The following is a 16,823-nucleotide window of genomic DNA, read 5'->3' on the forward strand; positions in this document are numbered from 1 at the left end:
AAATAAAAGTAGAATAATAAGCATTTATTTTGTTATCTATATATATTAGACAAACTTACACAATGGTTTTAAATAGCATAATCCTTGAAATTTCAGTTCAACAAGCCAATCTCCAAGTGCCAATGATCCAGTGTCCGTCGAGCGCCGGAACGATGTCTAGCTCGGAGAGAGCCAATTAAGATTGTCTGATCCAGAAGTGGAACGAAAGACTAAAAAAAAGGTTCTAATATATGTGACCGTGTCTACTACCTATTTTTCTAGTACAATTTTATTCAAAATAAGTCATTACCAAACATTAATTATCATAGTATAAGATAAATATACATAAACAAATCGATCCAGGTTTAGAACTTGCGCCTGAAGAAATTTTTTACCAAAAGACAATTATCAATTTTATGTATAGGGACATAAATGTATCTATATCTACAAGGACATTCACACACAATAGATAAACCCTATTACCTATTGCTGTATATAAAGATAAAAATAAAATATCGAATTAGTCGCGTACCACAATAGGGTAACAGAATACTGCAAAAACGTTTTCAAAGATAAGAAGTCCGCCTCTTACTTCAAAGTAAAACAAAGGCTACTATTATATTTCGCATTACTTAACCATGCTTTTGAAAGCGGTTTACGTTTCTATAGTTACAGTGTGGCGTAAATAAGACGAGCATAGCGATAAGCTGAAGCGATATTGAGATAATAAAAACATTGCCTTAGTTTAACTATCAATTGGAAATCACGAATATCGAATACGGGGAAGTTAACACCGTATCAGCAACGAGCGATAACAATTTATCTTAACTAAATTGTTAGATTTTAACTTTATCAAACCTGTGTAGTCTAATAAACTTTTAACAAAAATGGGTTTGTTTTAATGACTCCGAAACACCAAGAATATTTAACTTTTTAACCTGGACTTATTAAAACTGATGAACAAATAATTAACGTTTAATTAAAAAATATTAGAGGTAGCTAATAGCAGTTACTAACGGATAAATTAAAATAACTAATTTTTCATTTTTAGAATCTCCTAGCGCCCAAGATGTTATTATCTATCTCACTTGCCTGTATGTATTTCAGAATTTTTTCGATAGTAAAATGGTTTCCATATAAAAATGCATTTTATTCAACATCATCATCTCTATCTATAAACATTCGCATATGTTTACTAAAAATTATTACATAACAAAAGTGTACAAATCACTTTAAAATCGTATATTTACTGTATAAAGTCAACTGTATGTTTTGACAAGATAGCACTATCTAATATATAAGCGTGAATTTAAAATTTAGGTAATTATACATCCAGCTATACGACCCGAACTGATTAATTTAGGGAGGGGTAAGTTCCGAACTGAACGAATAATCATCATCATCATATATCAAAATAATTGTTGTTAAGACGAAGAATGATCGGTTAAGAAAATAATAACTTTATCATCTTCAATTTAGCCGTAGGGAGTCCATATATGGATAGGACTCCTTTCTTTATTTCCACTGGAACAGATTGGATCAAAAAACGAAAAGATAATTTGAAATCCCTTTGAAGTATTTACAAGACAGTAGAATAAATAAATTATTAGGGTTTTACGCTACATCCTCACACTCGAAGGCGGTACACGAATGATTTGCGTAAGATGGCAAAAATCGATAACAGCCGTCGCGACCGTATGACCCAATTTATCCGCGAGCCGAGACGTAAGGACTCGCCCCGAATGAGCGAGGTCACCAATCTCGGTACATTGTCGATTCCGATGACAAGTCAATTACTATAATCATGCGTTAATTGGGTAACATACTGAAATCGAAAAAAAAACTTGCTAAGGCATATTTTATATTTATAAGGCAAATTACTAGCCGTCCGCCGTCTACTTCGACGTCCGGACTTCATTTTGTGAGTGTAGTTTCACGAAATCCATTCTTGATAATACTCTACTAAATACCAAAATAAAAGAACTATAACAAAATTTATGTAAACACTATAGTCATATAAAAACATAGTTTTTTCAATAGATGCCTCGTCAACTCTCTTTGCAGGTGGACTTTAGTTCAATCAATTCTTAGCTGACCAGTATTCGGCGAAAAGTATATAATAATATAAAGGAATATTCCTACCAAAATGAAGACTAAGTCATATGGACCCAGAAATATCGTGATAAGTCAGTACACAGGTGAAAAAAACATCTCTTATGTGTATTAGCCTGTTGGTAGAGCAGTTTTAATTTTTTTATTTATATTATAAAGATATGGGAATAAAAAATACTCAAAAAGCATAACTTTATGATTATCTTCAACTGAATTATAAACAGCAGTGGTATATATATATATATATATATATATATATATATATATATATATATTGTATCCCGGAAACCAAACCCGCGACCTACGATCGCAAGTCTCAGTCCTCTACCGCTACTATAATATACATACTATAATACCACACTACGGTCGCCAACCCATCTGCTTACCGTGGCGGTTAAAGTATGTCCTCTTATAGATATCTATGGGAGAATCCTTTGCCTTGTAGTGGATGTCTACGGGCTAAAGGACGAAACACATTACATTTATGACAACCACATAAAAAAATGATGAAAGGAACTAAAATTAAAAAAAAATAGACAACTCTTCAATTAACGGAGACTTAATTCACGAAAGAAATTAAATACTTTTCATAAAAGTTGAATATTGACAGTATGTTAGAACAATAATAAATTAAGTGTTAGCCAATATAAAAAAAAACAAACAAAAATCCATTTACTTAAAAAAATTAATATTCTAAATAAATATGGAAAATTATTTACTGAAACATATGCTTCATATTCTACCAAAAGCAAAACTCCGGTGAGTAATTAAAAACATATTTTAAAAATTATTTACTGTCCGTAAAAATAAAATTGAATAATTTTCAATAATACAAAAAAAAGTTCGGCAAGCACTTTTAAGCAATATCATTACGCAAGATATCAATTTAACAGGCGAAGGTGAAATAAACAACGTGCACATTTTGTGATAAAATCAAGTAATGAAAACAAATGACAACTGAAGTTAAATCAAGTACAATATTTTTAAATTATATAATTAATATCTGCTATATATTATTTATATGATGTCTTGGTTATTAAACCTGATTCAAAGGTCAAAAGTCCAATAGGCACACTAAAAAGAAAATAATTAAAACAGTACAATTTAACGATAACAAAGTATAAAATGAAAAATTAATAATTTTATTTTCATGCAATTTTGAAAAAAGACTCTAAATTAAAAACAGTAACTTTCATAAACTTCGAGTTTTATTCAATAACCGTGTTCTATGTTAAGTTAGTTCAAGTGCACGCGCTTTCTCAAATGTTAGTTATCTACGTTAATAAGAAGAGAAGATTAACTAAAGAGTATAGAATACTTGTGCAGTTATTTGTGACAGCGCTCCTTCTAATAAATCAGAGACGGAATGGATTTTACTTTCTAGAATGTCAAATTTAGCGATATAACCCAAAGATACCTCATTACTATATGCACCATAAATTCGGGGATAACGAAATGGAGATATAGCTTCCAGAATTTCTTAAACCTACTTAACAAGTTGTGCTCGCACAATACAAAAGACATTTAAGGCAATTATTGGAAAGAAAAGCAATGAGTGCCTTATGAAACGAAATCGCAAGCGAGATTTCGGGAAGATTTTTGGACAGTGAACACTTAACTTCAACGCTAACGTTTCTGTCGTTGCATGTCCACTACTGGCAATAGGCCTCCCCTATAGATTTTCAATCTTCAGACTCTAGACGACTTTAACAAGGTCTTCTGTATACCTTATAGATGACGCCCTACACTGCGCTTGCCAGTCCGTGGCCTTCACTTTACAAACTTAAAGTCCAAATTAACTTAATAGAAAGAAAAAGTAGTTTTTATCAAATTTTAACTCGAAATTACTTAATTTTTTTACAAAAAATTGTTGATAATGTCCTCTTAGATGTTAATATTCGTAAGTCATACTATGTAACAAGTGAACCTAAATTCTCGACAAAAAATAAATAAATGTAATGAGTATTACTCAGTGCGTTCATAATTAATTAATTCATTTATTCTGTTGAGAAATAATTGCATTTTTAATCCGAAAAAAAACGTACATGAATTATTTCGCAGTAATCGACGACCGCAATTAACACTTGACTGATAAACACATTAGCCTTGTCTGTCTTATATAGTCTTTCAGTCCTAACTCACCTCCAGGGAAACATAAGAGTATGGAAGTAGCAAATAGTCAGAACTGTTATTGGTTTGTAAAGTAATGAACAGGTAATAAGTAATTTGAAGAATGTCTCCTACTGCGGTCGCCAATTTCACTGACAAGTGAGAGAGTGTGCAAGTCATCCGTGAAAGTGGTAAATGTCGCAGCTAGCAGAAATCCATACCAGTCTGCGAATTGTTTAACATATATGTCATTACATTCAAATGTCCCAAGACATCACTACTATGCCGCTAAAATAGCGTCTATCATGTTATGTCTATTTCCTTTTATAATACGTTAAAATTTAAATCGTAGTAAATATATTGCTTTAAAATACAAATGGATATGAATTATAAAATAACATTCACAAACAATTTCAAAATGATTATAGGTTTAATCTCATCCTTTATCAAACAACGGAACAAAGAAGATTCCGAGAAACTGAGTTACAAATTAGCATAACCCATTTTCGAAGAACGTATTAATGCTCGATGAATAATTTTGACCTATTATTATTCCTATTTTATGTTTCCTTTAACTCGATATCAGTTTCAATTCAGAGTATGATACGTACAATAATTTTATACATGATGCCAATAGTAAGTTGAAGTGGCGATCAGTAAGTCACATAGCTCGCAGAACAGATAACCGCACGGGTCGTAAGATTCTGGAGTATCCATGGACTGGCGAGCGCAACGTAGGATGCCCGACAAGGAGAATATTACTAAGGTCGTTGAAGGACTCAATATGCAGCAGGCTTATGTACAATAGGGGACGTGCTACAGCTTAAATGATAATGATGAATCGAAGTTTTAAGCGCTGACGTCAGAGATAATATATACACAAAGTACCTGTATATATATGTATGTTATACAATGGTATGTTGATTAATCCATATAAGCAAAATTCTCGCGATGGCGCTTCACAAGTATAACTATAACAAATCAATAATGTCACTGTTATAGACTGTACACTGACTTATGCAAGTACGTCCTGCTATTATTACGGTATTCATGAATCAATACTGCATTATCGATACTAAATCGTAGTCTGACCGCCAACGCCTGTCACTTGCATCGACTGTCAATCGCATGGCGATAAAGATTTCAACTGGTGACATATCTAGCATAATTTTCTAACCGGTTCATGTTATATTTGCATATCGAACAAGGCAGAAGGTAAATGAACAACGTGATGTATTGAAAGTGATTAGGTATATTTATATTACACTCCGATATTTTTCGCCAAAACTAAATATGTAGAATAATAATAAATAGCCTTACAGTGGGCACCTATCGCTTGACATTATGATTATTTTCTCACAAAACTTTATATTGTTTTACAAAACAACTGAAGTTTATAACAATAAAAACCCTTTAATGTTGTTGTTAACAATAACAAATACTCAAAGTTCTAGAACTCCCAGAGGTAACAGTCACAAAAGAAACCCAATATGTAAACTTTTCTGCAAGTATTGCTGTATACACTGGCAACATTAGAAAAAAATTAAAAGTCAGAGTGAAAAAACCAGCGCATCAAACTAGACAATATATAATCATTGTAAAAAAAATATTTAAAAAATAATGAAACTTCTATTAAAAATCTGTAAATTTTTTAACAAAATGTAATCAATATACGTGTGTCTGAATCTCGGAACTGTGAAAAGATTAATAAATAAACGAGATTGGATTAGTAAAAGCTTCAAAAAAAAACAAGACGTTCAAATATCGAAGTATTAAGAGTTATTAAGAAAACCTCGAAGAAAATGTCGGAATACATATAAATAAAACAAAACAAAGTAAACAATGTTTTCAATAACGGAATTGATGAACTACTTGTGCTATAAGCGACATGTAGAGTTCAAACATAAAATGAAGTAGAAAAAATAATCATTACTTTGCGACAATGCAAACCGCAATACTTGTTTAATCCGATCTATTAGTTTACATAGGAGATTCTAAATTAAACATGAACGTGAAGAAACTCGTAGTTAATATTTACAAAAGTCAATTACCGTTGAAATAAAGTGCGATGTACTCGAAAACATTCTACAATACATTCTAAAATAAAATTAACCTTATACATGTTGTTTTATTTTGTATATGTTTCATAGTAATATTATTACTACCTAAGTTATATTCTTTAAATAAATCAAAGATTTATTTCTACTGTTTACATGTATATGTAGCGCCTTGTCACAAGTTGAATATTCCCGTAACTCAAGAAAGTCATCGTTCCATATCGTTGAGTTACTATGCTATACATTGCTTAACTTATTACTTGTATGGTTTCTAGAGAACTTCTTTAAGCTGCGGTTGTCTGTTTGACGAGTTATTTAATAACGAATCCTAAATGCATTTAGCATGTAGTAGAACTATTTTCCATTAAAACTGTGATTGTGAAGTAGAACCTAAAATGAAATCCTTGGAAACTTTTTTCAAATTTATTCAATTAGATAATGTTTGTAATATATAATAAATGTAGTTTCTTAAGAACTTTTTGAATTGTTTTTTGGTAGCGATGAGGAGACGCATCTTTAGATGACGCATAGGACCCGTTGGATGTGGCTTGCACCCAGTTATTTACGGCAAGTGCCACCTTGAGGGCAGAAATAGAGGGCTTACGCTCTGTATGCCACTGCAGAAACTTAAGGAACCGGTATAAATCTTTTCTTCCCGTTATATGTATATTAGGTTACTTTCGTTTGTCCACGGATGTTATTGTATTCGATGTCGTAGACAAGTCCCAAGCTCCTCTTCCTGGCTCGTTAAGGGTCTAACTTACCAAAGAGATTCGAAGTGAGGGAACAACATAGAAATTAATTTACTTAAACAATTTCTTTGAAATAATATAAATAACAATGTTAAAAATTTTCTTTAAAATAAAACCCAAATTAACCATTAAAAACAAAATATAAAGGATTTCAATTTATAACACAAATGTTGTATCGTCATAACCCTAAAAATATATCACTGAAACCGTATCAGATTACGAAATAGAATGCTCGAAGCAAATATCTGACCGATTGCTGGAGAAGTCAGTAATTTCGTAGTTACTTTATTTAAATCTCTGCTGCATCAGCTGATTCCCCTCACGTTAGCTGCATTAAAATAATGTAATATAAGTCCATCACCGTGTTTATAAGTTACTGCAAGTAAACAAAGATCTTATCTCATAGGATAATTTTTTACCTAACCACGAGAGACTAACTGTAAACGTGTACCAGGTGGGTCAAATTTACATGTTAATATAAAGAAAGTAAAGTTATGTTTATACAAATAATCAATAGTTCTTCATTAAATATTATGAGATCATTCGAACTTGAATACTGTGCTAAATATAGCTGAATCTTGTTTGTTTTTTAATTATAGTACTCCTGCTAACAAGCTTTGATTACTCTTTTAATGCACTCTAATAGAAACTTAAAACAAATTTTCATTAACTAATACATTAATAATAACCGATCCGACAAAAATAATAAATAAACTACCTAACCGCAGGTAGTATACAAAGAAACCTGAACTCTTATAAGTCCTTTAGGAATTGTTGGGACGGTGCCCTCTGCGATTTATGAGGCGTAAAACCAGCTTCGTTTTTATGTAACTACCTACAGGGAAAAGAAGAGTTGTAGCAATGCTGAAAATGTTATAAATGTTAAATTAGATGAAACAATTTGCTAAGCTATTTGCATTTAAGAGCAAACAAACTAGTTTCTGTTACATGTAATAAGTGGAATTATTAATATGAACTGTTTTATAGCTTCCATTTCTTATTGACATAAAAAGACGTACCACAGACCTGACAAAAACACGTGAAAGAAACTCAGCAGGATTGTATATTTTTAGTGTTACCAATCATTAAAATAATATTGTTGTGTGAGGGTACTTTGGCAAGTTATTATTATCGCAGGGTAGTTATAGAAATAATAGTAAATGCGGCCATCGCTTATAAAAGCGGGCGTCAGTATAGCGGAGTCACAGGTGTATGTTGCTATAGTGTTATTCTGGTTAAAAAAAAACTGTGTATTAAGTGTGCATTGAGTTTGGTCGAATAAATAAAAGTCTAGCGTAAATAGTTCTTACAGTTCAATGTAGTGATAAAAGAATGCAAGACAGTGTGGCAGGTACAACGAATTCGTGAGTAGAATTGTATGAGCCAAGATCAATATTTTTTATAGGTTTTTTATAGGCGCCCATTTCTGTAGTAACCGTCAACTACGCCTTTAGTAACGTTGTAAGATCTATATATAAACTCCATACAAATACTTATTCTTAAGGATATTTATACTTTCAAAAAGTGCCTGGTCCTATGGCATGTGCCCTATGCCGCTAATCAAAGTAACACAAAATTCACTACCGTTTTGACATCGGACTATTTTTAAGTACCTAATACTGGATATCCTTAAACATCTTGCATATTTTTCTAGCTCCCGATAGACATTTTTAATATGACCACATGTCGTTAAGTTTGTATAGGGCGCCAGGAAGTTACTCAGACCTACAAGAGACCATTTTTAAGATATTGAATCTTAAGATACCTGTAGGCTTTTGGCATTACGTGAAGTTCAAAAATAGAGTAGGAGGTCAACTGTAGCTAATTTAAGGATGATTAGAAAAAATCATATAGTTAGATACATATAGACATAGTATAGATTATTCAAAATAAATTGTTGAGAGTAGACTAAACATGCTTTATTGGGTGTCAATGGTGGTGCGCCGACGGGACATATATTCGTAAATATTATATATTCGTGTATATTAGGAGTACTAATTATTTGTTGCTTTCTTTGTCTTTAGTATTATTTGCCTTAACAATATTCAATTTTTTAAACCGCTAATTTTCTAGAATATATCACAAAACAAACCAACTTATACGAAAGTATCTCTTGTCTTAAGATACTTCTGCTGCATCAAAAAACCCATCGTAGACTCCAATAACCAGAGACGATATATTGAAATTTTTGGCTCTAGTAGGGTGACTTTATTACAAGGTATCAAATATTACTAAAGTAACCAAACTAGTATACACCTCACTCTTACTATTCTGCCTATGAATAGATTAGAGCCGATTCTGAAATTTGTTCATTTCGCTATCAACCAAACTATTGATACTGAAGAGACTTACTCAATATGTTTATAAAAAAAACTATCAATCTCTACACACCAAGAGAAAAAGTTTGGTGTCGATGAGTCATCGGTCGCTTGGCGTGGCAGACGTCTTTCCGTTAATTCCAAACGAGAGCCAAAAATGGAATAAGTGTTCAAACTGTGTACTGTGAAGGGATATACATAGATCCTGATTGGAAATTTTCATAAATCGAAGAAAACTAACACGGAAATCTCGGAAGTCGCTGCTATCTTTGGCAGCGAGTCTTTCCAACGTGGGTTCCTACTCTGGTCCTCCATGTACATGGACAACTATTACTTATGTTCCACTTGCACAGCGAATGCGTAAAAGAAAGACCTTCTTTACATTCAGGACGGACATTTAGAAGAGAATTAAGGGAGTTACTAAAACAAAACTAAAAATAATTTGAAAGATGGGAAATGGTGTAACAAGAATGATGTGGTTATACTTTCCATAAAGCAATATGGTCTAAAAACTGTCACCAAAAGGAACAGAAGAGTTGAAAACATAAGAAAACCTGCATATATTGAAGATCCAGGTAAAGCATCAATAGATGTGACCAGATAACGACTTATGAGTCCGCTTTACGTAGATGCATCAAATGTTATCTGAATCCGGTGTTTGAAATTATATGGGGCACCAGTTTGGTGAACGTTCATTTTTTGTATAACCTGTTTACCTTTACAAAGAAATTAACAATCGCAAGAGTTTTGTAAACAAGTTATTACAGGTATTCACCTAGCTTGGTCAGTGCTAAACATTACCTGATCCCGAATATGAAAGATTGAGTGACCAAGAAAACTAGTTGTTCTGAGTGTTAGAAGTAATACAGTCTACAAGAAAAAACCATCGACGGAAAACTACGAAAAGCTTCATAAGTTAATAACATAATCTTCTATTTGAGAAGTGACCTTTTGTAGAAGTTGTTTCAATAATTGTCGGTAATTTTTTGTTTTAAGTTCAGTTGCCTAAATATTTTTACAATTATAAAATGAGAAAACATGAAAATATAAATAGTTTTATTGATTATTTGCCTTTTAACCTAGAAATTTTAACCTAAAATTAAAGTTTACATTTTTTTTAAATCTCCAATGCCCAGACTATTTACATCGGAAAAATTCTACAGGCCAAAGCTTTCTATTTTCGTGTAACAGTGTAAAAAAACGTGTTTCTAAAGTGTATACATAGCTTATTTACCAAATAAGCTTTGGGTCTCTTACATGGTTTTACAAAACACTGCATTTTCTAGAAACCGTGTTATTGGGGGATTACCTTTATATAGTGTTTAAGCAACCAAGAATACATATTGAAAAAAGAGTTATTGATACATCACTAGCCTTCCGAGGTCGCCATACTCGCACAATCAAAGCTGTTTGTTCAGCGTTTTTGTGTTACTGGGTCGTTTTGAGTTTGCACCGAAAAAACACAAATTCACGTTCACCTGCTAGTAGTCAAATAAATAGTCTACACAACAAATGTGGGCTGTTTATTTTATCAGTTCGCATGTGATAAAGAAACTTTCACCTATTTTTTTACCTAAAATCACCGATTTTTAAGACTGTAATAATATTGTGATAAAAATAATTGCAGGAATTTTTTATTAAACAATAGTAAACTTAGTGCAAATTATTTTAGAAACTGACTGTCCTTCGCTTACTTCGCGAACTTGAGGAACACCCCTTAAAACCTTCCTCGCGGGCTGTAATTTCGTAAAATTCTTCTAAGCTTACTCTTACTTCGCGAACTTGAGAAAATCCCCCTAAACCCTGCTTTGCGGCTGGAATTTCGTAAAATTCCTCTTAGCTGCCTCTTACTTCGCGAACTTGAGAATACCCCTTTAACCCTTTCTTTCGGCTGGAAATTCTTAAAATTCCTCTCAGCTGCCTCTTCTTACTTTGCGAACTTGAGAATACCCCCTAAACCCTTCTTGCGGCAGGAATTTCGTAAAATTCCTCTTAGCTGCCTCTTCTAACTTCGCGAACTCAATGTATACCTCCTAAACCCTTTCTTTCGGCTGGAAATTCGTAAAATTCTGCCTCTACTCGATAAAAGTAATTAATTAAATCATTCATTTGTCCGCTGGTAGACGTCCACTGCCAGGTATAGGCTTTCCCCGCCACAGTGATTAAAAAGTATATTCTTACCAATTTTAGTCTTCAAAACCTACGGATCCTGAGATATCGTAATGAGTCTGTACATACGTGTAAATCTCTTTTATACTAGCTGCACTTCAAACTTATTGGACCCCTTTGCGAACTTCTACTCCGCGAAAGAAATATTCCCACTAATAATTTAAAGTCTTAAAGGAGTTTAGAATTTAATCTAGTTTAAGTTTATTACATGGTGCTTAAAATTATTGATCTATATTTATGTGAATTAAAGATAACAATTATTTTAATTATTTTCACTTAAACTTTATTATTATCTTACTTGTCACTTGTTGTTTTCTTAACGTATTACCGCAAAGTCGATGTAATGTTGAGACAAATATAGAATGTTAAGATTTTTACGTTGCTAAGAATAAAGTATAGGCTTGTCTTGGAACCGCCGCCCTATTGTTTGACAACCCCACACATGCACACACATATATACATATATGGATAAATAAAAAGATATACATGGATAAATATCGAGAGATAGATGTAGATGGGTCTGGATAAAGTACTTATAAAATTACTTACGTATGTTAGTCATATTTAATAGAGTAGAATCGAAATACGGAACTAAACGAAATCACGATATTGGTTCACGTAGAAAAGTAGCGCAGACAAAAGTGCAGTAAGGGAAAGAATTTTTAAAAACGCCCGACTATTTGTTCCGTTGACGCCCTCTGGCAACTTGGCAAAACTTTACCTTTTGTTTTTCAACTTTCGAGGAGTTCGCATAAAACGAAATAATCATACACTCAATTTTCATAAAGCTGCATCTCATTAGTGTTTTAAAAAACCCGAGAACGAGAAAATAAAGGACCCTCTGTAACAGTCCCTGGTCTTCTTGCCATTAATCGTACGTACGTGACGTGTGGGAGCGTTTTTTTTTTAATAAAAGCCAGAGTTAAAATTATACGTTAATTACCGTACTAATATCATATTCCAAAGAAAAAATAAACTAAAATCTAAATTACTTTGAACATAATGATTTATGGTCACAAGATGTAATTCTTTCTTTGTCATTCGTACTAACACAAACTTCGTTATAAGAAAGCATATTTTTTTGGAATGTTTTTCTATTTCAAGAACATCTTTTGTGATAGGACCTTGCAGAGGAAGCTACTAAAATTAAAAATAATTTATTTTTGTTTGTGTATACGTTCTGGACACTTTCGGAAATTAATAACACTTCTATATAAACTCTGAAACCATCCTGTATCTTGGTACGTTAAACGAGCCCATAGACGCCCTCTCTCTGCAAGGCACGGAGAGATACGTCTTAATTCCCACGCTTGGCTGGCGGGTTTGCGATCGTAGTATAGTGACAGGCAGAAGACGCTGCTGCCCATCCTCTAAAAAATCTATAATAGAATTTTATAATACTGTCGGTTTTTATAATTTAAAATTTAATAAATTTAATATCGGAGCAAATACTTTACTCTTAAAAATTTAGTTACAACTTTGTAACATCAATTAATCTAGTAACTTAACTTATCATTGAACGTCTGGAACAATTTTCCAGAAATAAATCTGCAGACAGGTATTATATTAATATTCGTTCAGACTTCAGAATATAATTCATTGAAACCAAATTTGTTAGTTTAACCAAATATTTTTAAATATTCTGATAGACTTGATTTACCCCTACTCCAAGCCCTACTCCAATATTAATTCCCACTCCAAAAATAAATAAGCATTTATCTCGAAGGCTTCGCTTTGACAACTGTATATACGCTTATTTAAAGCCTGTTTAATTAGCTGCAAATATCAAGAAGCCCTGTAATGTTCGAAGATGCGCACCTGCTAAACTTGTTGGGGTATATTAAGCAAAAAATGACATCTAACTAAATAAAATTTAACGAAGCTAAGATTTTTTTTTAGCTATAAAATTTAGAGGTATAAGTTTAATTTATATTCTTTATAAAAAAATTACTTAACATAGGTTTATACTTCAGAACCATAAGGCCTTAGTTGTCATCTGTTTTACAATTGAAATACTTTGTACATATTTTACTTGATATCAATTGGTAATGAATATTTATTATTATATTAAGCACATAAAGTTATGTATTAGCAATTATTGAAAAAAATGTTTCAATAATTTCTCACCACTTGGTTACGTAAATTACATTTTATATAAATACGGAAATGTAGAGCTCGTAAGCGTTAGTTTGAGATGGCGATACAAAAAAAAAACCACATTGGATTGTATTCATAATTGTCGGCGTTTTATAGAAGTACTGATGAATAAAAAACTGAACACAAAGACAGCTGCTGCACTATAATGGAATCAAGGTAAGGCGCTTACTTGCTACTTTCTATAGGCAGCGCACTTCAACTGGAATAATTGAGCTACATTTTATTTTCCGAGCACATTTACATAGAAAAGTACTTGAATAATTCAGTAAAGTCAATGACCCGCTTAGAGCGTTTGCTTTCGGTACGCGCCTATACCACGAGATTGTTTTAGTTATATTATAATAATAGGTTTCATGTTTACGTAAGAATGATGTGAGAGGTTGGGGAACAAGTTTATATGTGAAATAAGCAAATGTTCAATAAATAAATTATTATACAGGATTTTACTTATTTAGTTGGATTATGAATGGAAACTAACATAAAATACTTACAACTTACAACTACTTCCCGCGACCTTGAATGTTGTCGGTCTATTTAGCGGAAGGCCTACATCCCTCCCCCCCCCCTCCTTTTTCATCACTGTGTTCTTGCGGCACCTCTCAAGCTCCGTGCTTCGTGCTGGTATTTCCGCCGGGAAACGTCGTGCTGCCGTTTTGAACCAACGCGTCCCATTCATCATTAACTGCGGAGGACTTTACCTATTCAGACTTCGTTTTATTTGCGATTCCGGTACCTGTTCCAACCGTGCCACGGACAGTCTAGCAGCAAGTGCGTAGCCCTCACTTGAACATCAAGGTTGCGGGAACACGCCGTTTCGTGTTTAAGCCAGAACCGGAACAGATACGACCTAAACCCAAAGCCAGTCCTATCGTGAATCAGCTCACATGACACCCGGACACGTAGCAGAGATGCCTTTGTCATCTTTGCGGTATCTCCCTCCGAATATTGTTTCTGATAGATGTCTTGCCTAAGCGAGCGCCTTGCGTACGAGAAAGGCACCCAGTAGACCGAGTTGGTTTTTACCATTAGGGCTTGTCTCTTGCCACCTCTTTGGCTCGCTCATTCCCTCCCAGACCTCGGAATCTGCCTTTACATCTGCCAGTTTAACCCTTATTTCGAAGGCTATCGGGCAACTAGACGACCGGTTAGGTTATCAGGACGGATCTCACGCTTGATAATATAAAATATCAATATATTTTTTTGTTGTCATTGACAAATACGACAAATACTGCGTATGTTAAAATTAACAACTTCACAAATGTAATACATTTTACATTTAACGTATCAAGTAGAATTTAGTTAGACAATCTCCATTAATGTTAAACGCAAAAACTTAATTAATATCACAGTCTGTTGCCTACATAAATAATAGCAAACCTTAGACGCATACCTAATAAAATTTATAAACTAATTTATCTTCATTTCAAATACTTCCGTATTGGTGGTAAGCGTGGTGAAACATACTTTAGAAATTAACTAATTTTTATTTATCCCGCTGTTTAAAATAAGGAAACGTACAATTTTACTGCTCAACATATGAAATTATTAATAAAAAATACTGTTCAGAATCTTCACGCAGATGCGTATTGACGTAAATATCAGCGACTTTTATATTACATCGGCAGTGGCTCGATGTCTATAGGGAAGTTTTAAAATAGAACACCAATGCGTGCGAAAGCTTCGAGTGAGCGATAGAAATCCCACAGATAATGTTTGTATCGACTTAATTAGTTTTCATTTCATATCGAGAATATCTAACATGTTTAAACGTATTTAGACTGATAATCTAAACGTATCGATTTCCTCGATAATGATGGGCACGGATTCTGTGAATCGTGTTTATTTGACCGAAATACGTAAGCTTAGCCAGCTGATCACCTTTCGCACGTATTAAAAAGTTATACTAAAATAATAAGTACATTATATCGCTAGATAGTTGCTAAACTATCAGCTGTTATTGGGCACAAAGAGCAATACTAACCTTTATTCCAGAGCGTCCCTGTTGCTTGAGCAGCACGTTTTCGGGTTTCATGTCACAGTGAATGATGCGGTTCTTGTTCAGCGCGTGGAGACACTGCAGCAGGCTGTGCGAGAACTTCCGAACAAGTTGCAGTGAGAACCCTTGAAACTTATTCTTCTTTATCAGCTCGTACAGATTTATCGAAAGCAGTTCGAACGTGATGCACGTATGATTTCTGAATGTAAACGAATCGAACATGTGTATGACATTCATCGTGTTATCCTTGTCCTGCTCCCGGAGGTGCTCCAGTATACGGATCTCCTCCTGAGCCTGCCTGTGGAACCTCTTTTCGTTGCGCACCATCTTAAGCGCAACATTTTCCCGCTTCTTGTGGTCGTACGCTTTAACGACTTGCCCGAAACTACCTTTACCGATAACTTTGAGCACCTCATACCGGTAAGCTATGTGATCGTGCGGTATGTGGATATATGAACCCTGCTCGTTGTCGTATTCACAATTGTTCGGGAAACCGACGAGGCCGGGCCGTTTTTTAGCGTTCGCGCCTATAAAGTACACTTGGGGGTAATCGAATATCTCGCGGTGTTCATAAGGCGTCAGTTTGTTCATATAGAGCTTCATGACTTGCTCAGGACTGGCGGCGGCAGCCGGGGGAGCCGGTGGCGCGGCCGCAGGCGGCCCGGGCTCCAGCGGCGGCAGAGCGCCGTCCCGGAGCAGCGCGCGCCCAAACGCGTGCGCGCTCCCCAGAGGCATGTCGCCGGTCATGGCCGAGCGGCCGCCGCCACCTCCGCGCACTTCGCTCGCCGTGGCACCGACCCACGCTCGCTCGCATACACCACTGCACCTCACTGCACTTGCACTAGACGGCGCCACCCTGAGCCACTACACGACATCTCACATCGACCGAGAGGAGCGACAGCCACGCTTCCACTTATGTTGGCACATTCCGTCTCGGATGCGATACGACAGAGCGCCAGACGCAGACGATACCGTGCGACGCGAACGTGAAACGCAAACAAAGACCCCCTTCCTAGTGAGCCGACCCGACGACAGAACCAGAGAGAAAATAGAAACTGCTCGCCAGAGTCATTGAACCGTTTGTGCGCTCTGAGCACACGAGTGCAAGTGAGATGGAATATATGGTTTCGATATGACAATCGTGCGCCTGAAGGTGGCGCTCTACTCTATCAGT

General features: G+C 34.6%; 1 protein-coding gene across 3 annotated transcripts in view; it reads right to left on the reverse strand.

Moving 5' to 3' along the window:
* Positions 1-16,670, reverse strand: part of Dyrk3 (Dual-specificity tyrosine phosphorylation-regulated kinase 3) — a 188,651-nt gene extending 171,981 nt beyond the window's left edge. For all 3 annotated transcript variants that reach the window (XM_068768755.1, XM_068768756.1, XM_068768757.1), the window contains exon 1: positions 15,635-16,670. In XM_068768755.1, the coding sequence (XP_068624856.1) occupies positions 15,635-16,396 (762 nt within the window). In that variant the 5' untranslated portion in view covers positions 16,397-16,670. The remainder of the gene's footprint in view (positions 1-15,634) is intronic.
* Between the last annotated feature and the right edge of the window lie 153 nt (positions 16,671-16,823).

This window comes from Battus philenor, unplaced genomic scaffold (assembly GCF_028537555.1).
Source record: "Battus philenor isolate CCGP_79_NKW_IND1 unplaced genomic scaffold, ilBatPhil1.0.hap1 SCAF_26, whole genome shotgun sequence".
Classification (NCBI taxonomy): Eukaryota; Metazoa; Arthropoda; class Insecta; order Lepidoptera; family Papilionidae; genus Battus; species Battus philenor.